The following is a 24,582-nucleotide window of genomic DNA, read 5'->3' on the forward strand; positions in this document are numbered from 1 at the left end:
GAGGTACATTCCATGCTCAGCCTGAAGCACATGGGCATCTATTAATGAACTGAATTAAATACCCTTACCTCCCACTTGTCAGGATGCTGAGTAATCTTGTGTATTTTGAAATTAGGCAAATTAATCTGCAGATAGTCAGCCAGAAGTTCTGCCTTTACAAAGTATGGACAGTCTGCCTTACCTGAAAATAAGGGAATTAGCATGATAACTCTAAGAATTTATTAATTCGATTGATGAAAGCATCATAAGATACACATTTTGAAAAAACAAGTCCTTCTGATTCAAAAGAAGGAATAAGAGAGGGGACTTTACAGGACCAGTTTTCTGTGGGCTCAGGAACAGTAGTAGTATAAGGATATTAAATACCAGGAAAGAAAATTTTAGGGACCTAAGACATCTAAACTCCAGTTCATCAAAAGTACTTATTCACATGCTTAATTCTAAAGGGGATAAGGAGGATATAGTGGGGGTGATAGTAGCAGTAGGAAGAAGGTCCATTAATAAATGAAGAGGGAGGTGAAATTAACGATGACTCAGAAATAGCTAAGATACTGTAATTCTTTTTTTTTTTCTTTTTTAAAAAAAATCTGCCTTTAACAAGAAAATAAAAGAAGCTTGGAAAATCCAGAAGAAAGAGAATCTCTTTAAAAAACAGAACCTAACTAACTCACACTAATGACTGGGAGACCCTAATCAGGATAATTGAATTTTATAAGTTAGGCTACAATCCTTCAAGGTGCACTGCACAGGTAGAACTCACTGCACTTGCATGGAGCGCCAGTGAAGTCAATATGGGTCTACGCACATGGGAAACTTTACAGGATAGGGACCTAAGTGACAAAGCAGTTTTTTTAAAATGCAAGGATACAGAATTAAAGTGCATGCTGTTCATTTATATGTCAAGTGCCATTTTGATTATGTATGACTATACTCGATGATATACTACTGAGGGTATGTCTATACTGAAATTAAACACTCGCAGCTAGCCTGTGTCAGCTGACTTGAGCTTGCACGGCTTGGGCTGCGGAGCTATAATACTGCAGTGTAGACATCTGGGCTTGGGATGGAGCCTGGGCTCTGAGATCCCACAAGGAGGGAGGGTCCCAGAGCTCAGGCTCCAGACCAAACCCAAACTTCTACACTGCAATTTTTCAGCCCTGTAGCCTGAGTCAGCTAATATGGGTAAGCCATGGGTGTTTAATTACAGTGTAGGCCTTCTCTAAATATTCTGTAGCATATTTTGTAAATGTAATGAAGATGTAGTGATATGTGACATCACTACAGCTCTCTCTGTGCTCTTAAATTTTAGCTGAGATGGGAAGACAACACCATTTCTTGTAAAAATTATAAGTCTGCAGAATAACAATATTCTACTGTATTGGTAAAGAACAGCTAAGACTTGAAAAATGTGAACACATCAGTCTTTCTGGATGATATACATGCTTGAACATCAGTCAGGAAAACATCCCAATTCAGGATTGCATTTAAGTGCCTGCTTAACTTTATATCCCATTGAAGTCAATTACCTTAATGAATGAGGGGGAAAGAGTTAGAGGTACTATATTGAATTTTAGTGAACCATTTTGATAAAGTTTCTTGTGAAATCTTACTCTTTAACTATATTCAAATCAGTTCAGCTAGGAACTGTGCTATTGGTCCTGAACACTGGCTAATGAACCATAAAGCAAGTGTAATAACAAAGATGTAATATTTACTGTTATCTTAATATCTTCATTAATGAGACACAACAGAAAAAAATATGTAATTTCCAAACAAGACCAAGTTGAGAGTTCTATGATTTATACTCCTCACGCTACTGCTACCCCTGGACACAGAGTAATTTAAAAAAACAGCCAGAACATAACAAAATGAAATTTCATTTGAGAAAATAAGAAGTAATATATAAAATAATCAAAAATACTAGTAAACCATGGAAGAAAGGAAACCAAACCCAATAATATGGAATGAAGACAAGGCCTGATAGTAGACAGCAAATCAGCTGTATTTGCAACATGATTTGACAGCAAATACAAAATGCATGTGCAAGTGAACAGGGCAATTCGATAGGCACTCTATGCTGTAATCATGGACCACTCTTGGAATACTAAGGCCTGCAATAATGAGTGTGCTGAAGGGCAACATTTAGTCTGAGCGTAAGGGAAATCTTCCTGGCACTGAGATGTATCAGGCTCCCAGGGAGAGCAGGTGAGGCCTCATCCCTTACAACCATGCTGGGCAAAACACTACAGAATGTGAAACATGCCTATATGGGCCCCGAAGGATATGAATTGAGTGAGCATGGAGCTGCCCGCAAATCCCCTCCCTACCCTAACTGCCCCCATACCCCTCCCTGTCCCCTCTAACTAGCCCCATAACCCCTCTCTACCCCTCTAACTGCCCTATACCCCTCTACCCCCCATATCCCCTCCCTCTAACTGCCCCTATAAGCCTCCCTAGCCCCTCTAACTGCCCCCTCCTAGCCCCTCTAACTGCCCCCATAGGCCTCCCTGATCCCTCTAACTGCGCCCTCCTTACCCCTCTAACTGCCCCCATGCTCTAACTTCCCCATGCCCCTCCAACTACCCTATACCCCTCTCTGCCCCCCATATCCCCTCCCCCTCCCTCCAACTGCCCCCATAGGCCTCCCTGGCCCCTCTAACTGTCCCCACAATCTAACTTCCCCCATGCCCCTCCAAATGCCTTGTACCCCTCTCTGCCCCCCATATCCCCTCCAACTGCCCCCATAGGCCTCCCTGGCCCCTCTAACTGCCCCCTCCTTACCCCTCTAACTGCCCCCATATCCCCTCCCTGTCCCTCTAACTTCCCCCCCTCCTTACCCCTTCCTGGCCCCTCCAACTGCTCCCATACCGTGTCCCTGTCCCTGTCCCTGTCCCCGCTAACTAGCTCAGAACCCCCCGCTCCGACTCCTCGAGTCCCCGGCTCGCGGGGAGTCCCTGGGGGCGCGGGCGGGTCTCTCACCAGCCAGCACGAACTTCGCCATGAGGCGGCCGGCGGCGGGGCACGAGCCCCTTGGGCAGCGGCTCCTGGCTGTCGCTTAGCAACGTGGCGACGCTGCCTCCAGTCAACCTCCCCGCGCGAGGGAGAGCGCGAGACGTTGTCCCCTGGGCCGCCCCGTACTCTCGCGCGATTTAGAGAGGGCACGTGAGGAAGCCATCATGGCGGCTCCCGTAGGCCGGTCACATGAGGCGTAGCCGGGTCGGTCCAGTGTCTGGTGAGTGGCTGGCGGGGTCGCCCCCGGCGAATCAGCCTGGCTGCTGCCCTGGAATCATGAAGGGCCCCGGGACTGACCGGCTGCCTCCGGCCGCGGCGGGTGCCAGGGGGTTGTGAGTCCCCACGGTGCGGGTCCCCGTCCCCGGTCGTAGCCAGGGTGGGAGGGGGTCCCCGTGGGCTCAGGCCAGGAAGCCACGGGGAGTTCACAGGTGTCTCTGCTGGTATGTGACGATGAGGGCCCGTGTATCGTGCAGCTGAGGCGCAGGATCCACCCCGGCCGTGCCATGGTGCTCCGGGCCCTGAGGTTTCTTTTAAGGAAGGTCGTAAGCCCTGTGACCGCGAAGGCCTCCGTTTAGCATTGTGAATGGCACGTGGCTGAAGCAAGGGTGTCTGCCTGAGTCTGCAGGCAGCCTGAAACTGCACCTCTGATATGTGTGTGATCCGCTCTCTGGTCAGCGGTTGAAACCTAAAGATGACTGTTTAAAAGACACCGTTGTTATCTCTTTTGCTGCCGAGTGTGTTAACAGAAACATGTAGTTAATGGGGCTGATGGTTGCTGGGATATGAAAGTCGGTGTTGGAGTCTCCTCTTAATCTTAAACAACCCCATATTTTCGCCATACAACTTCTAATATGCAACTGTAGTTTCTGCACAGTTTTTAGCATGTTGATCATTAAAAATTTGTCAATAGTGTAAAATCAAAACTTAGAAAAGAAAAACAATGCTAATTGCTCTTAATCTTCATATTTAATGATAGCAAATCTTTAATTTATATCTTGCTTGAAGTTGCTGCAGAATTGTTAGTCTTCTACCACAAAGGGCTACAATATGGACTCCTTTTCTGCCCTAAAATACACAGAATTCTGCTTAGAATTATACCTTCAATTATATCTCATTAAAACATGATTGACTTAAGTGGATTGAAAAATAAAAAATTGTCCATCTCCCTTCAGAAATTCTGCAGGTCTGCAAGTAAAATCCCTGAAGATTTCTACTGCCGGTACCAAAATGTGTCTTCCATTTGTAGCATGCTGTTCATGAGAGGAACAGAATCCTGTCTGGTTTCAGTACATCAGATTGTTCCATGAATTGTGAGCTTTAATTTCTCTTCTTAACATTTGTAGTTATTATGAAAATTATGACATCAGGCCCTGATCATACATTTCTTGAACACCCATGACTCCCCGTTAGTTAACTGGATCCATGACTTCTGTCTGCATCACAAAAATGGATGCAACCTTTGATAGAAGCCCTTGGGTTGTGCAAAGAAAGGTGCAGGAAGCCCTTAATAGCTAAATTTATGGCATTGTCTTTTATTTGGTCTTATTTAGTCTCATAATATAGGTCTTCTATCTGTCTCAGGCATTTCTAGAGGCTCCTATCTCTATGTTGCCTGACTGCTGAATTTGCTGCAAGTGTCAGAATTTTACCACTTGTGGTAAATCAGGAGTGCTGCATGGCTCCGGGAGGCTTGGGGAAAAGGAAATCAGGAAAGTGAAGGTACACGGTACAGACCCTAGGCTCAGTCCTGTAAGGGCACCCATGAGGACAGACCTCTGTGCCAGTGTGAGTGGAGACGCATCTACACAGGTAAATTGATTTCAGTGGAAGTTCAGGGCTTAAGTCTACCCAATTTCTCTTCAAATCCTATCCCTTTTCAGTTATACTGTGGAATTGCAACAGTTTTGTGACTGAGACCCTGTGGAATTGCGGAGTCAGGAGCAGAAGACTCTCATTAATTAATGACGGATTACAAATGAAAATGAACTATTTCCAGATCTGTTTCAGGTTCTCTGTAAAAGATGTGTTAGTAGATGTGGTATTTTAACCTTTAAACCAAAAGCTCGTTAATGATTTTATAATTTTCAATTGATTTCACAGATAATGCATTTTACCTGGTGTCCAAAGACCTGTTTCTATGGGCTTGAACCTCATTAAGGCCCTGTCTTCTGAGCTGGCATTTGAAAGCTGTTTATAAAACGGTAGCAAAAATGAACAATAAAGTGGGTTGTTTGATAAGGACAATCAGACATTTGCATGTATGTGGTTCTAAACTGTGTCCCAGCTTTAGAACGGCGATGAGGACATACACATTAGGGATCAGTAGACATAAGAGTGCCATACAAAGTGTGAACCTGAGAAGATTCCTGTTAAATGTTCCTCCTCACCGGCTTGAATCATCTCTCCGATTGCTGTCTCACGGGGTGCCTGTTTATAGTAAAGGAGGTGTCACTGTAAAAGAACATAATGTTGCAAAGTCTCTATTAGATGAACATATGCAAAGTTCATCTAGTGCCTTGGACCCTCTAGAAGAAGATAGAAGTGTTGTTGAAGAGAATCTGATAGCGAAGAGCGAAAGGAGTCAATCACAGCAGTTCTTTGATGACCTTCAAAAATGCACATCTCCCTGTGATGTATTAGACCTAGTTTCAAAGTCTGCTATTTCTGAGAAGCATTGTAGTAACTGTTTTACTACTATGTGGGCGCTCACCAAAAAGCTGTCCGAAGACCAGAAGCGTTATGAGAAACAACTGATGGTCGAGCATCCTGCATTCATGCAGCTATGTCAGCGTCTGATGCAAGAGTCTAGGAGCATGTGGTGTGATGACTTGGTATACAGTCTGCATGCTGTGGTGAAGCTAGGGATATCCCAGAACACTCGACTGGTTCAGACTTTGCTGAGGGTCTCTCAGGTAAGTATTGGAATCTTTTAAAGATGGGAATAAAATTCCAGTGCCAGTTCTTACAGGTTATAGAGGCTACAGCCTCAGAGGGTCTCCACATGAACGCCTGTGGTTTGAGTTCTGCCCAGGCTTTCTTTTCATTCCTCTGCACACACCACACCATACAAAGAGAGAGGGCTCAAAGAATACTTGTGCTTCAGGCTGTGCCAAAACTTTAGATCAGCTTGAGGCGTAGAAAAACTCTCTTCTCCCTCCACCCTCACTTCCCCCTCTCCTTTCTCCTCACATGATATGAGGCAAGTTTGAGAGTGAGCAGTTGTGAGGAAAGGTATTTTTGATATTTTGATTGGAGGGCAGAGGCCAGTGTCCTCCTTGACTCCCAGTTGTTTTACCTGCTGGCTCTGGGAGCTTTCTTTGGTCTACCCACTATTAGCTGTATTATGCTCCCCTTGTCTTGGGAATTTTTGCAGGACCTTCCCCACCTGCTGATGGAACCAGGGACTTCCTCTGAGCATCATATGACTATTTCATGCTGTGCTAGTTGAGGGTTTCTCCATTTCTGGACCTGCTGTTGCCCTGGGAGTTTCTTTCTTGACTTTCTTCAGAGCCCCCCACCAACTACTCCCCTCACCCACTGTGTGCAACTTCTTCTCCCTGTTTCTTCCCTTTCCATTCCCTTAAACCAGTCTGTCCTCATCCCTACCGCCACCACCTCCTAACTCTGCACCTAGCCAACCCATCCTACTTTGTAGAGTTGTATGTGTTTTAATAAAGCAGCATGCAACTTTCAGAGGGAGAGAGGGCACTGATTTATTACATGGAGGGGAAGTTTCCCCACCAGGTGTGCCCACAGTTGGACCCCAGATGTGCTTGAACCTGCACATCAAAACTCTGGTAAATGTTTACAAAACACTTTAGAGAGGAAATCTTGAACATGTCCAGTACGACATTCTCCAGCTTGTATCATACTATGTATAGTACATTACACAGTTTCTTCCTTTTGTCCTTAATATGATTTTTATTTTTGGCCTGATTTCTCATTTTCTCAGGGTAAATTGGGAGTTATCTCCACAGAAGTCAGTAGAATTATACCAGTATGTAGGTCAAAGTAGAATCAGCTCTAGTGACTTTTTCTTTGTTCTCGGGGAAGGTGGTGGGGGTAAGATAGCTAGCAAAAATTGACCTTTCTGCCACTTAGTCTTAAGAACTTTCTAACATTGTGAAAATATATCTTTAATAGGAGCGCCTCAATGAATGTGATGACCGATGTCTCTCTGTTGTGTCAACCACCTTGGCAACCATGGAAAAAAGCAGAAATGTGGATGCTCTTCAAGCTGGATTACAGTGAGAACAATTACATTCTTTTTAATGGTTTCCTTACTTACAAGTCTTGTCATGTGACCATTTATTTCTGTTGGAGGAAAATAAATATGGTATGAAAGGAGAGTGACCATCTTTACTCTTTTGCCCAAAGTACACTTTGATATTTTCTGGCTTACATTTTTAGCATTTTCTTGAGGATTATTTAATGATACATTGCATTAGAACATTTTAGTAATCACTGCAATGTGCTCATATCTAAAATATGGTAGAAATGTCCAAAGCAAGAAGACACTTGAACTTTTAAGTAACTTTACACGGTCTTAGACAATCAGGGACACTCGGTAGTGACCATGGCTGGAATCCTACGTTGACCTCTGTGTGACAGCTCTGTGCAGGGTCCACCTGGAGAAGCTCATTGCGGGATTGGGACCCAAGTAATTACCATCAGATAGTAGCTGAAACAAATAGCTCTCTTTGGCGCCATTGTTGGCATTCTCAGCAGAAAGGGTGAAGATAGGATAAAACACTGGTCCGGGGCACAGGAGACCTGATTTCTGCCACCGGCCTGCTCGGTGACCTTGGGCAAGTCACTCCATCTCTCTATACCTTAGTTTCCCCATTTGTAAAGTGAGGATAAAACTGCCCTCCTTTGTATAGTGCTTTGATATCTATTAGTGAAAAGCCCTATGTTTCAGCTGGGTGTTATTCTTGATTTCAGTAGGAAATGCCGTTGAGTTGGAATACCATTTTAGCTTGTATTCCACCTGTATTCAAATGTAGGGGTGGGAGAAGCATTACATCTAATCTTGTTTCAGAATAACTTGTTTATGGGTGGTGTTTTTATACGGAGATTGTCGGTCTACAAAGCCTCATCTGCTTACCCCTTCAGGGACCTGGTGTTTCTGAGCTTCTAACAGAACATATTAGTGGATTTATATTGTATGTATCAATTCTATTTTAGCTCAAGCTACAAGAGGATGGGCATGTTGGTTAAATAACAGCATATTCTGTTAGAAGTTCAGGTGCACAGTTCCGGGAGTTTGGGGGAAAGTGGGTTATCCCTCTCCATTTTCCATTTAGAAGACTTTGACTCCATCTTGATTAATCAAACTTCCCTGTTCTCAGGGAAATGTCAATCTCAGTGGATCAATTTCAGAGACTTCCACTGCCATACAAAAAAACTATGCTCTGATATTTGATTTAAAAAAATATACTGTTTTAAAGAGAGTTGGGATTTTTTTTGGTTTCTTTAGCCTTTTTGTTTCCTACTGAGCCAAAATGGCAACCACAGATACACCACATCAGAGTCCTTCTCTGTGTGATGCTTTGCCTTCTGCTATATTCAGATCCTGTTCTTCTCCTACAGACTATAGTATCACTTGTTCTCCTTTCCATCTGCTCCATTTTCTGTGTCCTGTACAAGGCTCTCCCGAATTTCACGGGTCACGGGGGGCTTGTCTCCACAGAGAAATTGCACTGGGATAAGTTACGTCAGTTTAGTTAAACTGATACCTCTATTTCCCTGCAGTATGTTCACTCTGTTGCTCTTGCATTGGTGTATGTTGCAGCACTGTGTCCACACAGCAGCATTCTGCATCAGTGTAAGCATGGTGCAGTGTGGGTGGGCGGGCGGGCATTCCAGCGTCCTCTGCACTGCTTGGGCAGTGGAGTTTAGAAAGGTTGCCGGACAGATCACGGCACATAGGGAGGAGAAGTCCTACTGATATCTCACACCAGTGTAGTTACTTCAGTGTCAGGAGATGGCCGCATTGCTATTAAGTCAATTTAACTACGTCAATGTAGAGCTGCACCAGTTTAATTTAAAAAAAAAAAAGGGTGGGGTGGAAGAGGCGTGAGGAGCTACACCAGTTTATCTCAGGATTCGTCCATGGGAGACAGATGTGTGCCTGCTTCCACCAAAATAAGCAGAGCTTTACTGGTTCAACTTGTGTGTGTAGGCAAGCCTCCTTAAACCAATTCCATTTCTTTCCTTATCAGGTTACTGGTGGAGCAGCGAATTCCAAAGATCAGTAACATTTTTATGTTGCAAAGCATGATGAAATGCATTGGAAAAGATGCCCCACTCTCTCTCAAAAGGAAATTTGAGGTAAAAGATTAAAATAATTGGTGGAGCCTTGTATTATTCCTGCATAGCTACTGCTCCTGTGTTGCTATTTATTCGTTGTTTATGGTAGCACCTGTTGTACGCTAGGCAATTTCCAGACATTGAAAATGAATGGTAACTTCCCTAAGTTGCTCATCCTCCAGGGACATTTAAGCAAGTAAACAGTGGTTTGTGGAAGGGAAACATTTTTTTAATGACTGTACATGTCAATTAAGTTTGCTGTAGTCTGCCCAACAGAGGTATTTCTGCAGGAGGGACTTAAATAGGTAGAGGGTGCGAAAGTCAAACCACGCATAGGGATAGAAAGCATGGAGGTGTTTATGTAAGAAATTGATAGCGTAAATGATAAGATGCTATCTGTGAGCTTCATTGTAACAGGGCTTTCTGTGTAATGAATCATGCTATTGAGAGGCAAGTAACTACATCTGCCCTAGTCCCAATAGAAAGGGATTCTTAAAATGTTTTCCCAATCCAGTGGAAGGAGCTGGGGTTGATATAGTATTTTTAAACATTGTTTTGACTTTTTTTTTCTATTGATAAAATTTTTTCATTGCCCTTTATGTATGTCTTTGAGAATGTACTGGGTGAAACTATATTTTAAGAGCTGGGGAAACTGAAATTAGTGGGCCTGATTTTTGCTGTTGGTTGCGTCAGTGTAACTCTAACCATGCGAATGTAGTCACTCCTGATTTACTGTGGCTTAAGTGACATCAGAAGTGGGCCCACTAACTTTAGCTTCACCAGTTTTTTAAATCTTGTTTAAATTAGTGTACATCTGCCAAAGGTGTATCACAAAGGGCAATAGAAAATAGTGAGTAATTTACTAAGGATTTAGAATAACTTAGCCTTTGCCATGTGCAAAAGCTCTATCATCCTGACTGTACAATATTGGTAAATATGCCATCCATGCTAAGTAGCAATCCACCGTTCTTTCAAGCATGGGTAGGAAAACTATATACATAGTAACCAGAAATAAGTATTATAAGGCCATCTTGTATTGATTTTATTCAAGAAAGAAACAGGAGCGCCTGAGAACTTTTTAAGGACAGCTCACACTAAACATTAGATTAGCTGTAATTGTTTTTATAAGAAAAGTGATTGGAAGGAGTTATTTTAAGCTCCTTCCACTGCTTCCAACCTTTCCTTCAGTGCAAATCTGGTGACGTTACTGGATTGGCGTAGTTTTGATCTTCCCGACTCACTTCATCCTTCGACAGAGATAATTTGGACTGCCAATGCCAAGAATGAAGAGTCTAATCAAATTGAATTCATTTTAGAATAGAGTTTTGAAAGAGCTGGACCACTTGACTCCTCTGAACGCTCAACACATGTTTAGTGCTCTGGCTGTGATGAATCACTGCTCCATGCCAGTCCTGGATGCCTGCAGTAACAAAATCATTGGTGAGTTAAAGTGAATTTTTAAACTTCCCCTCTCCTTTACTCTGACTCTTCCTAATGAAAATGTCTTATTCCAATTTCCTTTTAAGCCCAGAAAACATGATTGTTTTGTAGTCTAACAGTGCAGATCCATTAGACAAAGTACAGTACAAAAAATTTTGGAGGACTGATGGATGATCAAAGAAAGTAGTTCTTATGGTCTCTGCCCTCATTAATACCATGAAATGTCATCTCTGTGGATTATAATGGCATTCTTCATATCTCTGAAGTTAAAATTCTGTTAGCATTTTCCCTATTTATAGAATTTGGGGAAAAGAAAACTAAAGGCCAGCAAGAAAAATGAGTGATTTCAGATGTGCTTTTAAAACTGTTTCTGAACTGAAAATTTGCATCTCCTAGTATGAATTGACAACTGTTTAGGGAGTAAGCAAAAGGGAACATGTTCACTGATTAAGTGGATTTCATTATTGAGTTCTACTTAATAAATGATGGCCCAATTGAGCCCAAAGGAACTTAAAATGAAGGTGAATACTCTGACCTTTACTCAGACCCTTGCAATAAGTATTGTAGACATAATTGATCAATAAGTATTGATATATACTCGTGAATCCAAAACTATGGTAAAAGAACATTAATGTTGCAAAGTCAAGCCCTCAGAAGGTAGGAAATGTTGAAATTCAGGTTGCCTGTGCAACCTTAATTTGGTCTCCTTGTGCATACACCTTATGATACAATCTTTAATTATATGGCAATAAACTATTTTCTCCCACAGGACCCCTGCTTCATTAATGTACAGGATGGATGGTATTCATAGTATGAAGCTATTGAATACTTTGTGTTATCCTCATTGTTTAGTGTACAGCCATAGGTCTTATTTACTGCAGGTGATTCAAATCCTGCTCTGAAGACAGCATTATTTATTTCCCAATTTGCTTTTCTGTGGCATTTATCACTATAATATCTGAGTGCTTCACAAACATGGATTTATTTTCATAACACCAAAGAGTGAGGTGGTGGTATCTGCATTTTAAATATGCAAAAAGAAAAGGAGTACTTTTGGCACCTTAGAGACTAACCAATCTATTTGAGCATAAGCTTTTGTGAGCTACAGCTCACTTCATCGGATGCATACTGTGGAAAGTACAGAAGATCTTTTTATACACACAAACCATGAAAAAATGGGTTTACCACTACAAAAGGTTTTCTCTCCCCCCACCCCACTCTCCTGCTGGTAATAGCTTATCTAAAGTGATCACTCTCCTTACAATGTGTAAGTAAATATGCAGAACTGAAGCACACAGATATTAAGGTCAGAAGTGTCCACTGATTGAGTGCCTAATCTGAAATGCACTGGATCTGATTTTTTCAGAGCACTCAGCATTATTTGGCACTTTATGTGTTTGAAGCACAGCTCCTCTTGATTTAACTTGCAGCTGTGAGCGCTCAGCAGTTCTGCAGATCAGATTCGAGGGTCTCAGCTTGGGCACCCAGAAAATGAGGAACACATTGGGTTAAGTGATTTGCCCAGCATTGCATAGGATTGAAGGATAGAAGACAAGGCTAGGCCAGGATAGAATTCAGGATGACATTCAAGTAGCCGAGACCATCCTTCCTATTTCTGCAGTCATCTGTCTTGTTCGATATACACCTTCCAACTACTGCAACAAATGAAGCAGGGGATCCTAGACAATAGCCTCCTTTATTACACAACCCTGATGATCCACCTGATCGTGTCCATCCTGTGCACTGAATGAGGCACAGGTCTTGTGGAAAAAATAGAATGTGATCATGAAATTACAGACTGTCTCATAATGCATATGCACTAGGGGAACTGAATTAAGGTTACACAGGAAGCCTTCATTCTTGCATTTCCTAACTTTTGAGCGTTCAACTTTGCAATTTTGCTACTTTTCTTTTAATACAAATTGTTTTGCGGTTTGTGTGTGTGCGTGCATCCACACGTATAATTTCCTAGGGTTTTAAAAGAAAACTGAAAAAAACAAATTCCATCCGCTGGTATCATGCTGACACCCACATAAAGGTCATCAGCAGGATTGGAACCTTTAGACAAGTGGTTTTCAACCTGTGGTCTGTGCACCTCTGGGGGTCCACAGATGATGTCTATGATTTCCAAAGGGGTCTGCACCTCCATTCAAAAAAATTTTAGAGGTCCACAAATGAAAAAAGATTGAAAACCACTGCTTTAGATCCAGCTCATATAACTCTGCCCCTACATCTAAGGGAGTAACTTATTGCAATAATAGTTGGTGATTCTCAATATGGACCAGCACTAGAGGAGGATGAAACACGTTTCTGTCTGCAAATAGCTATGAAACCCATAGGCAGAGGAATGGTAAGACTCAGGATGTTTGGGTTCCATTCCAGGCTTTGGAGGGGAGTGTTCTCTGGTGGGCATAGACTTTTCTGCCCATTCCTCTCAAGCTTCGTCCCTTCTGCCCTGTCTCAGCTATGTCTCTTCCCCCACCCTCAGCTCCTTGTCCCAGTCTTGTTCTCCTTACCAAACCAGTCTATCTCCACTCCTCAGGGTTCTCATCCTAGTTCCAGTCTCTTGCCCAATTAGTCCCAACATCCCCCTGTATGCTCCTAGTCAGAGACCCAGTCTATATCCCCAAACTTTTCATCTCGGTCTCCTTTGCCCAGCCAGTCACAGTCTCTTCCATGGCTCCCCATCTGATTTTTCACATCACCCTCCCACTGGTTGCTGGTCCCAGTCATATCCCACAACGCGCCGCTCACAGTCACTGTTCTTTTTGTTGTTGTTCTGTTACAGAGAGTATCCCTGGTACTCCATTTTGGCAGTTAATCCATGTTCTGAGGTCATGCAGCATCCTCCGGTACCGCAATGTAGTTTTGTATTCAGCAATAGCAAACTACGTGACTTCAGCCATCTACATGTGGGACACTAAACAGGTGAGGTAGTGACCACAAGCTCTATAGTGACACCACTAGAACTGCCAGTACAAAGCTGTGCCCAGGTGCACACAAACACTGTTTATGGAGCTGCTAGTTACGACTCAGTACTTCAGTTTGCATTCTGAAATGGGCTTAAAATGGGGCATAAGTTCCAGTTTGGCTCTACACGTAGAGCAACTACACAATGTTAGAAAATTCAAAGGGCATAAAAAACAATGCAGTTTTTCTCTGGTTTCTTTTCATGAAAGTTTAATAGGAATAACTTGGTAGAAATTGGTCCGTGGCTGAAAAATTTGTCAGTTTCAAACTTCTCTTTCTTGATGTATATCTTTGAAACAACAGGCTGTATTTATGCAGATTGATTGAGGGGAAATCTTCAGTAAAACTGGTACATTGGCTGTCGTTTAATTTGTATAAGCGTAGCACCGACAAGTCCTCATCATGGACCTGAACCCTGTGCTCGGCGCTAGAACCAAAAGGCAGTCCCTGCCCCAAAGAGCTTCAGTCTAAGTGTAAGAGAAGAAACAACAGGGATACAGACATACAGATGGTGGATCAGAGGGAAACAATGAGACAATATTGGCTTAAATATTTTAATAAGTGTTTGGAAGTTTAACAATCCATTGTTCTCCTATTTATTGCAGTATAGTAATAAAGAATACAGTTAGTCATGCTCATAATATATTAATTTTCAAAAGTTTATTTTCATTTTTAAAAACCTCTCTGATGCTATGACACCAGACAATTAAGTAAATTTCCATATTGAGGCCTGTACTCTAGTTTTAATTTGTTGGTTTTTAGCCTTAAAAATGTTTTTCTTCATATACTTTTTTTTGCACGTTTTAGATTGTCCTGTTTTTGTCTGCCTTTGAGGGACTTCGTTTTCGACCTGTTGAGCTGATGGATATTTTGGCTGAGAAGGTGACAAGTCATCCTGAATCCCTGAATCTGAAGGATATTCTAAGTATTCTCCGGGTGTATTCACTTCTCAACCACGTTCCCAAATGCCAAAATCAGGAGTAGGTTCTGGCTTAGAAAGCTTTGTATTAAATTACATATTTGTTATGTGGGTGTCTGAAGAGGCACCCTAAAGAGTACCTGCTACTGATCTTGGATTCCAGTTGTGAAATACTTCTCACTTTGTCTGTTTTACTAAATCGGTGAGATAAACTTGCTTTACCTGTCACTATTATAAAAAATATATATACATTTTTTCTAAACAGTAAAGCGATGTAATAGAGAGTGGGTGCCCATCACTTAAGTTATAGCCTGATAAAAGTGGTGAACAGGTTGTAGCTAGTGGTAAGCTTAGGTGCTGGACTTGGGTTCTGGTTATCCAAATAAATTGGAATATCTGTCTGGGGTTTTATTTCAAAAGTATTGATTTATATTTTATAGAGATTTTTAGGAAAGTCTGAGTTTATTTATAAACTGGTACGTAAAGATATCTTTTTTTTTTTTCTTTTGAAGGTTCCTGGAGTCTCTCAACAGTGCCTTGAATAAGTACCTCACCAGGATTTCTAATGTGGATCTGCTGAAGGCAGTGTATTCATTTTGCGTTTTAAAGTATCTGCCCCAGCCTGCACTTAGTCAGCTCCTGCAAGGGGACAACCTCAATGAGTTACTAAAATCAGGTCAGGCATTAATGTATTCATGTGTGTTATGCCATTGAATTCAGACTAGTGTGTAGAGAAGAGTAGTAGTAGCTTCAACACAATCACTCTTTAGGGTGTGGTTGCATTGAAGCTCACAAGCTAAGTGGGGCAGACTGGTTAATATAAAAAATGGAGTTCAGCAAGTTGTTGTTACTTGTTAGTGATTCAGGTGACCCTGTCCTCAGACTCAGCACTGAACCAGTGCCCTCATGGTGGCGATGTGTTGTGCTGTTGGAGGTACCATTTTCAGATAAGACACTTCAGTAATGAGGAAAGTGTTTCCTAGGTAACTGTGTGTGAAAGACAGTAAATGCAAGATTTGTTGTAGAAAGTCAAATGTGAACAAATTGTGGATTCTTATGTCTGTGATGCACATTCAAGATTTTCCAAGAACCTTTTAAAAAAATAACCAAAGTGATGTATGTTTTTCAGCTAAATCAAAGTTTAGCTCAAAATGCAACTTGTGGTTAGAAGTTGCTTGACTGTTTTGCTTTAGGATGAAGGACCCTGACTGAAATGGTTCAAGGTAGTTGTTCAGCTTTGTGTTATAATGCTCTACAGCTAATCGCTTAGTTTGGCACTGAGTCAGGGTGTAAGTGTATACGTTGCTTGAAGTTCTGTAAGCCCCTACGCTTCAACAAAACAGCCTGTCTACTTGGAACCTGAATAGTTCAGTGCAGCTGAGTGAATAATTGACCCTTCCATTCACTGGCTGAATCAAAGGGGGGAGAAAATCTGTTTATTTTGAACTGAAATTGATTTTTATTTATTTAGGCTTTTCCCACTGAAATGAAAAAGTTCCATTCTGGTCAAATGAAATGTTTCCATATTGTTTTGAAAAAATATTTTTCACAATTTTTTCCCTCATTTTTTTGTCTGAAACTATTTGCTGAATTTGACCCAAATTTGCAAATAGTTTCCCCCACCTCAAAACCTGCATTTTATCAGAGAATTTACTTTTCAGCTGAAAAATTTTGCCCAGCTCTTGTTACGAATTACACCTGGTAGGACACGCACAGTTCGAATCTAGGCTGAGGCACAGAAATAAAGTCCACAACTGCAGAGTTCCCAAAAGACACTAAGTTTATTACGCTCGAGCGTGGTGCCCCCCTGCTAGCCAGGAGGGGACCCTGAATGCAGGTAATACAAAGGTTATATACCTTTTAGCAAAGCATGTTGCCCTCATGCATCGGAAACCTTAGCCAATAAACAAACCCTTGTCTTATCTACCACCTATCCCTGCTTGGTGCATTCCTCGTGCTATACCAGCATGTTAATTACACAGCATGGTCCTAAAGCCATGCATCAGTAACTTTTATTATCAGAATGGGAGGCCTCACATCAAGGCCAAGAGACAGGGAGTTAGAGACTGACAAAAACCAGATACTGGGAGTCAAGGCAGGCTGGAGACAAGGAGGAGGATTTTCACAGGGATTCAGTATCTAAGGATCACTCCTCCTGGTGTATGATGTGCTGGCATTTAAACAATGGTGGGCCCCAAACCAAAATGGAGTCACATGTGCTAACTTTTCCTTAACACTCTACAGTTTGGTACTGTTAAAGCATGTTCTCAAAATGACATCCAAAATGTGACTTAACTTCTTGTGTTTTATCAATATCCATTAAAGTATTGGGGTATTTTGTTTTTTGTTTGTTAAAAACAGCTTCCATGTGTACATCAATGTATTTCACTTATTAGTAACCCAGCTGTAATAGGGTAACGTGTGTAGCTGTACACAATAGAGGGGGGGGGAAGTGGTTAAATGAATAGATTTCAGACTTTCAAGAGTGGATGGTCCAGTGGTTAGGGTGGTAACCTAGGACCTGGGAGCCAGGGTTCAACTCCCTGCTCTGTCACAGACTTCCTCAGTGACCTTGGATAAGTCTCTTAGCCTCTCTGTGCCTCAGTTCTCCATCTGTATAGTAGCATTGCTTTACCTCACCAGGAAGCTGATTCTACAGTAATGTGTGTCTTGTAAATTGCTTAGAGAGCTATATAGAACAAGAAGGTTTTAACAATGCCTTGATGGGCATCTTTTCAAGAAACAATTAGTTTTATTATGCCTAATTTGGAATGAATCTACTGCTCAGCAAAGCTGAAATCTGTTCTTACTGCAAGGTAGCCAGTGAAACTGTGGATTTGTTGAGATAAAACGATACAATATAAATATAACGAGTCCACTATAATGCTACCTTTCTATCCTTTTTTCAGATGGCCTTAATAAGGAGCAGAATGAAATGATGCTGCACTGTGTGAACATGTGTCTGGAACTTGATAGTCCTCCTTCATTCACTAAGCCAGCAACTGTGTTTATAAAGAAACCCTCATCACCTTTGGTTTCTGACCTCCCTGAGATACAGGAGGCTCTCCTGAAACTTCTGGGAGATGAGCGTATGGTTCAGCAAAACATCCAACTGCCACATGGTTACAACATTGGTATGGGACCAATTCATTGTCATGTGCCTTTGAATATTGATTTATAGTGGTAAAGAAATGGACTGGCAACTATTACATATAATATAAGGGGTGTAAAATATAAATTTCTGGTGAGAAGGTCTATTTGACAACTATGCCTTTATGGTTGTATTTTCTATGACATTCACGTTAAAATAGTTGGACAGTTGACTAAAATATTGTTACTGCTCTGGTTTGTAAAATTGCGGTGGGCTTTTTGTGGTTAAAATCTGGCTTTTGATGCAACTAATCCTACATAAACCCAATAGGCAATAACTATATTAAACAACACTGACCTTTCAATGCTAACATATTTTTTTAATCTTTGGATTAAAGAAACAATATAAAATGGCAAAATATGAAACTTCAATGTGATTGTTTTAGCTGTGGAACAGTTTTCCTTTTTCTTTGATTTAAAGAACAGGATATGAGCTTCATTGAGAAACCGTTTATAAATTTAGTAAAGTTCCATGGTGTATGGTTTCTTTTGTATGCAGGGTTTATACTTCTATGATTATATCATTTGCAAGGTACTCTCATTACCTGATTCACTTATTATACTTCTGGTATTTTTATTCCTAAATTTATCAATCCTAGTGATAAAAGACAGGGACTATGTATGGATCTATGAAACCTCAGACAGCAATTTTTTTCTTTAAATCCTGAATTGATGCGCCTATTCATACTGTATCTATGATTTGTGATAACAAGTACCTTTTCTGACTGTGTCAAAGCGCCAGCTGAATCTATTTGTGGCTCTCGAAGGAACAGCAATATATTGTGCAAACTGTCACACAAATGCAATAATTATAGCTGTTTCTTTTCTATTGACTCCATAAAATATATTGGAATGGTCAAAGCCTCTTGTGGCATTTAATATTCTACTGCTTTGCTTTCAGATTTTGAAATCAAAATGGATGTAGACAGAAAAAAAGTGCTTCCAGTAACTGAAGTAGATGATCCTGCTGATGTTCCAAATGTTCAACGGTACCTTTATTTGGTTACAAGTTTTCTTTACCAGGCCCTTTTTATGTGAGGCTCCTCCTGTGCCTCTCTGGCTCATTGATCTGCAGAGCAAGTAATTCACTTTCTCTATGCTCTCACAAGAGTATAAGAATTGCCACACTGGATCAGACCTGGGCCTCATCCAGTATCTTGCCTCCAACTGGGGCCAGCACTGGATGTTTCAGAGGCAGGTGCAAGAAACTCCACAGTGGGTAGCTATGGGATAATCTGCCCTCATAAAGGTCTCCTAGGTTATAAGGCCAGAAGGGGGGGGATCACTTTGATCATGTAGTCTGACATCCTGTCTAACACAGGTCATAGAACTTCCCTGAATTAACTCCTGTTTGAACTAGAGCATGTCTCTTAGAAAAACATCCAGTCTTGATTTAAAAATTGCCAGTGATGGAGAATCCACCACGACTCTTGATAAATTGTTCCAATGGTTAATTACCCTCACTGTTAAAACATTACACATTATTTCCAGTCTGAATTTGTCTAGCTTCAACTTCCAGCCATTGGATCTTGTTATACCTTCGTCCACTAGATTGAAGAGTCCCCTTTCCCCCCCCGCAATTATCAAATTTCTGTTCCCCATATGTAGGTACTTATAGCCTGTGATCAAGTCACCCCTTAACCCTCTCTATGTTAAACTGAACAGATTGAAGTATTTTAATCTGTTGCTATAAGATGTGTTTTCCAATCCTTAATCATTCCCATGTCTCTGAACCCTCTCCAATTTATCAACATCATTTTTAAATTGTGGACACTGAAACAGGGCCTCCTCCCCTAATAATTAGAGTTTGGTATAAATCCTGAAACATGAGATTTTGATTCCCTTCCAAAAAACTTTTGCATTAACTACAACTGAATATTCTTGTTATCTATATAAATGTTGAATCCCTCTGTGACACTTAATAAAGTTGACTTCAACAGGATCCTGTGGCAATGAGTTCCAGTCTAATTATGCGTTGAGTGAAAAACTATATCTCTATTCCATGTTAGAATGGAGAGACCAATTCAACTGTATGCTAAGGAATGTTCTCTTTTTTTAGTAAATGAGATATGTCTAAATCCAGTGACCCAATTTTTGGACCATGTTACAAACTAGGAAACCTAAATTGTGACTTTGAGACCACAATACTGCAGATTTTGTATCTTTAACAATAACGTATCCCTTGTTGACCAAATTCAGCAAAAGGCCTGTGCACCACTGAAGTCAGATTCTGAGGGTTTAGGTGGGATCTAAGTGATGCATGGCCTTGCGCAGATGAATTGCTATCTGTCTGTCGGGGAAAAAAGGAACTAGTTACTCTGTACCAATACTGCTTGTCAGGCTACCAAATCACTGGACTTTTCTGAACCTTCCAAGCAGGTTAGGGATTTGCACAGTAGATAATGGAAGAAAGAAGGAAATAAATGTTACATGCGTAAGAACATAGGAACAGCCATACAGGGTCAGACCAATGGTCCATCTATCCCAGTATCCTGTCTTCCAACAGTAGCCAATGCCAGATGCTTCATAGGGAATGAACAGAACGGGGCAGTTATCGAGTGATCCATCCCTGTCCTCCAGAATCTGGCAGTCAAAAGTTTCGGGACACCCAGAGCATGGGATTGCATCTCTGATGCAATCCCATATTTTGGATGCTTCTGTTTCACATAATGCACCATTCTGAACTTCTCCAGCCTTAGTTGCAGAATGATTTGAGGCCTAAGAATTCAATCTTTGACATACATACTGTATGGGCAGACCTCGGAACCTAGCTAAAACACATTGCAGGAGAGAGGGGTTTAAGTTGCTTAAGTCCGGAGAAGCAAAAGAATGATTAAATTAGGAGTGGACAAAAATATTAGCAATAAACTAACACAGCAGTGCTATTCCTTAATATTAAAGGCATTCTCTGAACGGTTAACTGTGAAGAATACTTAAATTGCACCAACATAATGCTGTTTGCCAGCTCCCTAAGAAATTATTACTGTTTTTGGCTTTAGAGTGGCTGTTCTCTGTGCTCCTCCATCTGCTTTCTGTTTTGGCACAAGACACCCCCGAGGCAAGCTGGCAATGAAGATGAGGCATCTGAAAGCACTGGGCTATCATGTGATACTGGTAAGAAGTCTAAATGCAAATCTTACCAGTATGATGACATATATGATGTGTATGATAGGTGAAGAACAGAGTACTGGGAGTGGTAAGCTTAACCTAAATTGACACTGCTGGAAAAACTCCTTGATCAGTGATGGTATGCTGTGGTGTTGGGCAAAGGAACTCCACTATGGTAAACTATGTTCAGGTGGAGTTTGATCCTTTTTTGTCATGAACTACACCAGGGGTCGGCAACCTTTCAGAAGTGGTGTGCCAAGTCTTCATTTATTCACTCTAATTTAAGGTTTCGCGTGCCAGTAATACATTTTAACGTTTTTAGAAGGTCTCTTTCTATGTCTATAATATATAACTAAACTATTGTTTGTATGTAAAGTAAATAAGGCTTTTAAAATGTTTAAGAAGCTTCATTTAAAATTAAATTAAAATGCAGAGCCCCCCCGGACCAGTGGCCAGGACCCAGGCAGTGTGAATGCCACTGAAAATCAGCTCACGTGCCATAGGTTGCCTACCCCTGAACTACACCATAATTCTCCAAAAGCTAAAACTGAGTTGCTGAATTCCAGTACCTAAGAACCTTGCATGAATTTGATCAGATATTGACTCATTCACCTGTTTTCATGTGGAATTGCAGATCTGAACTGATCACTTTCTGGAATGCAGGGATTCTCTACATCTGTTTCCTTTCATTAAGTGCGTTGGTTCACAAGAGAATGTGAGTTTGTTATTTAGCAGCGGAACTAATGCACCCTTTCCCTTCTTCTCCTGTCCACTAAGGTCCACTACCAGGAGTTTAAAAAACTGAAGAAAGAAGAAGCAATTGAGTGTTTGAAGGGAGAAATCTATTCAGCAAATGCTTTTCCTTTTTCTGATGTGAATTTGCAGGATAATATTTAAAACGGACTGAGAACTTCGGATCTCCTGCTTTTTTCCCATCACAGCCATTCACAAGAAGACGGAAGCAGTTTCATGTATTCCTGAAAAATGCCTCAAGACATTATACCCTGTAGAAAGTTTGTAAATTCAACTATATCTACTGAAGGAGTTTTTTAGCAATAGAAGCAGTTCCTTTCAAACCTGTGTTCCGGAATGCTATAGCTAAGGCTCCTTAAACAATAATTGACTTCATTTAAAAACAAACAAAAAAAAACCTCCTGCATTTAATGTTGAAACTATCTCAAATTTATCTTTTTCTTAAACTACATCTAGGCTACTCCAGTGGGCCAAACTGTTCATTTGTTCTTGAACTGGGGGAGTGTGACAGTCTTTCAGAGCAGTTGGGACCATGACTGCTCTCACTGTAGTGAGAATGGGATAACGAGTCAATCTGTCTTTAGCTTTCAGTAAGAACTCCAGCCAGAAAAGCAGTAAAACATTAGATATTGACTGGAGTGGAAATCAAAACTCCCAAATCTCTTGATAAGTTTGTAACTCAGAAAATAACTTTCTAGTCTCGTTTTCAGAAGTCTGGGACAGCAAATGATTCTTTATTCTCCATGCTTTTTCTTCAGTCTGAAGCCTTTCCGCCTGTTATAAAGCACTCTGAGAGTCATAGCTATAAGATCCTGTCCCTCGTATAAATTGCCTTGTGATGTCTTCTTGTGTTTCAGTATTAGCTCTTCCAAGACTACTTACAGCTATTGCACAGTACTTACAAAGGAGTACTGCAGAAAGGGATCTGGGGGTCATAGTGGACCACAAGCTAAATGAGTCAACAGTGTAATGCTGTTGCAAAAAAAAGCAAATATCCTTCTGGGATGTATTAGCAGGAGTGTTGTAAGCAAGACACAAGAAGTAATTCTTCCACTCAACTCTGCACTGATTAGGCCTCAACTGGAGTATTGTGTCCAGTTCTGGGCACCACATTTCATGAAGGATATGGACAAATTGGAGAGAGTCTAGAGAAAAGCAACAAAAATGATTTAAAGGTCTAGAAAACGTGACCTATGAGGGAAGATTGAAAAAATTGGGTTTAGTCTGGAAAAGAGAAGACTGAGAGGGGACATAAGAGTTTTCAAATATGTAAAAGGTTGTTGCAAGGAGGAGGAAGAAAAATTGTTTTTCTTAACCTCTGAGAATAGGACAAGAGGCAATGGACTTAAATTGCGGCAAGGGAGGTTTAGGTTGGACATTAGGAAAAACTTTCCAACTGTCAGGGCAGTTTAAGCACTGGAATAAATTGCTTAGGGATGTTGTGGAATCTCCATCTTTGGAGATTTTTAAGAGCAGGTTAGACAGACACCTGTCAGGATGGTCTAGAGAATATATAGTCCTGCTGCGAGTGCAGGGGACTGGACTGGATGACTTCTCAAGGTCCCTTCCAGTTCTATGATTCTATGATGCAACACAACATCCACTGGCCCACTACGTAGTAGAGGATAAATCAGAATAATGGTGGTATTGCCTACTGATATAAATGTGAAGTTTAAAGAATGCTCTAATTTGAAGGAGTGGAAGAGGCAGACATAGTTCTTCCATCCTGTTCTTGAAAATACTCATTAGTACTTGCTTTCAAGAGTCAGTCAATGAAACCCTTGCATTTTTTTGTCAAGTTATTTTTTTGTTTTAATGAAGTGCAATTTTGAATAGGGGTATTTTGAACATTTACTTAGTAACAGCACTGAAACTTGTGGTCTTCATAGAATATCAGGGTTGGAAGGGACCTCACGAGGTCATCTCGTCCAACCCCTTGCTCAAAGCAGGACCAATACCCAGTTTTTGCCCCAGATCCTGAAATGCCCCCTCAAGGATTGAGCTCACAACCCTGGGTTTAGCAGGCCAATGCTCAAACCACTGAGCTATCCCCCCCGCCCCTTACAAATCTGTTACCCATTTCTGCATTATGGTCAGTCCTGTGATGATATTGTTCAACCAGAACAAGTAAATATATGTTAGAGCCTTTGGCAGTAACCTTATTCAACCAAATGGCGGTGCTCTTGCTTCGCATCATGGTGAGCTGTGAACTGCACACTTCTTTGTCTCTGTATTCGGCTGAGGATTTGGCTGAAGCTTTGCAGTGATGTGGTAAAAGAATTAAGGTGAAAAGAAGAAATGAGGCATTATTTTAATTTGCTGCCGTACCCTTCACGGAGTAGGTCAGCTGAATATGATACATGTTTGTGGAGAGAACTTGCTAGTAAAGATATGTACAGAGTTATGACTGGTAACATACCACAAGAAGAGCTGTCTTTGCTGGTTTTCAGACTGGCTGAAACCCTGAAGCATGGAAATTCTGCCAGAAAGCCTGAACTTGTGAGATTTAAAACTGGATTTTCAGACCAAAGCGATTTGCTTGTTGATGGGATTTCCCTTTTTCTGGATCAGATGCACCAAGAAATACTGATTATCTGAATGAACCTTTCCTTTTCTTCTAGCCAAGATGGCATGCAAGCGATTTTCTTTTCTGTCAACGCTACGTTAAAGGTGTAGAGTACTCATGACCACTGCACTGAATGAGTGACCACTGGAAAAAACAGTAGTGGGTGGAACCAATGACCCACCTCATTACACTAGTTATAATGTAATAGGCCCGAATAGAAGGCATATTTCATGCCATATGCAACGTGATAGTACCTTGCTCCTGCTGTATCACTAGCTGTTTGTATTATTCTTGCATCTTATAAATACAGTGCTATAAACACTCAGCTATAGAATAGTTATGAAAGATATTT

The 24,582-nt window shown here is 41.2% G+C and overlaps 2 protein-coding genes across 6 annotated transcripts in view; one reads left to right on the top strand and one right to left on the bottom strand.

The window, feature by feature from the left end:
* The window catches only part of MDH1B (malate dehydrogenase 1B), a 33,772-nt gene extending 30,676 nt beyond the window's left edge, over window positions 1-3,096 (bottom strand). For both annotated transcript variants that reach the window (XM_077830289.1, XM_077830288.1), the window contains exons 1-2: window positions 2,980-3,096; window positions 69-181 (exon numbers count right to left, since the gene is read on the bottom strand). In XM_077830289.1, the coding sequence (XP_077686415.1) occupies window positions 69-181; window positions 2,980-3,001 (135 nt within the window). In that variant the 5' untranslated portion in view covers window positions 3,002-3,096. The remainder of the gene's footprint in view (window positions 1-68; window positions 182-2,979) is intronic.
* Window positions 3,097-3,159: 63 nt separating this feature from the next.
* Window positions 3,160-24,555, top strand: FASTKD2 (FAST kinase domains 2). Of its 4 annotated transcripts, none has more exons than XM_077829885.1 (13): window positions 3,160-3,232; window positions 4,185-4,322; window positions 5,113-5,924; window positions 7,156-7,259; window positions 9,237-9,345; window positions 10,641-10,764; window positions 13,553-13,692; window positions 14,542-14,714; window positions 15,166-15,329; window positions 17,563-17,787; window positions 18,705-18,792; window positions 20,803-20,917; window positions 21,689-24,555. In XM_077829885.1, exons 3-13 carry the CDS (start codon window positions 5,223-5,225, stop codon window positions 21,806-21,808), a joined length of 2,064 nt encoding a protein of 687 aa, XP_077686011.1. In that variant the 5' UTR covers window positions 3,160-3,232; window positions 4,185-4,322; window positions 5,113-5,222; the 3' UTR covers window positions 21,809-24,555. The 4 variants fall into 4 exon arrangements, with proteins under 4 accessions (XP_077686011.1, XP_077686015.1, XP_077686014.1 ...); XM_077829888.1 differs by lacking the exon at window positions 3,160-3,232 and adding an exon at window positions 3,276-3,682; XM_077829889.1 differs by lacking the exon at window positions 4,185-4,322 and having other exon boundaries at window positions 3,167-3,232.
* Window positions 24,556-24,582: the final 27 nt, after the last annotated feature.

Source organism: Eretmochelys imbricata, chromosome 11 (assembly GCF_965152235.1).
Source record: "Eretmochelys imbricata isolate rEreImb1 chromosome 11, rEreImb1.hap1, whole genome shotgun sequence".
NCBI classification, from domain to species: Eukaryota; Metazoa; Chordata; order Testudines; family Cheloniidae; genus Eretmochelys; species Eretmochelys imbricata.

Excerpts from the sequence above, each read along its gene's own strand:
- FASTKD2 (XM_077829885.1), top strand. The coding sequence starts at position 5,223 with ATGAACAATAAAGTGGGTTGTTTGATAAGGACAATCAGACATTTGCAT. Across the intron at positions 13,693-14,541 it reads ACATGTGGGACACTAAACAG|ATTGTCCTGTTTTTGTCTGC; the intron begins GTGAGGTAGTGA and ends TGCACGTTTTAG. Across the intron at positions 20,918-21,688 it reads TGGGCTATCATGTGATACTG|GTCCACTACCAGGAGTTTAA; the intron begins GTAAGAAGTCTA and ends CTGTCCACTAAG.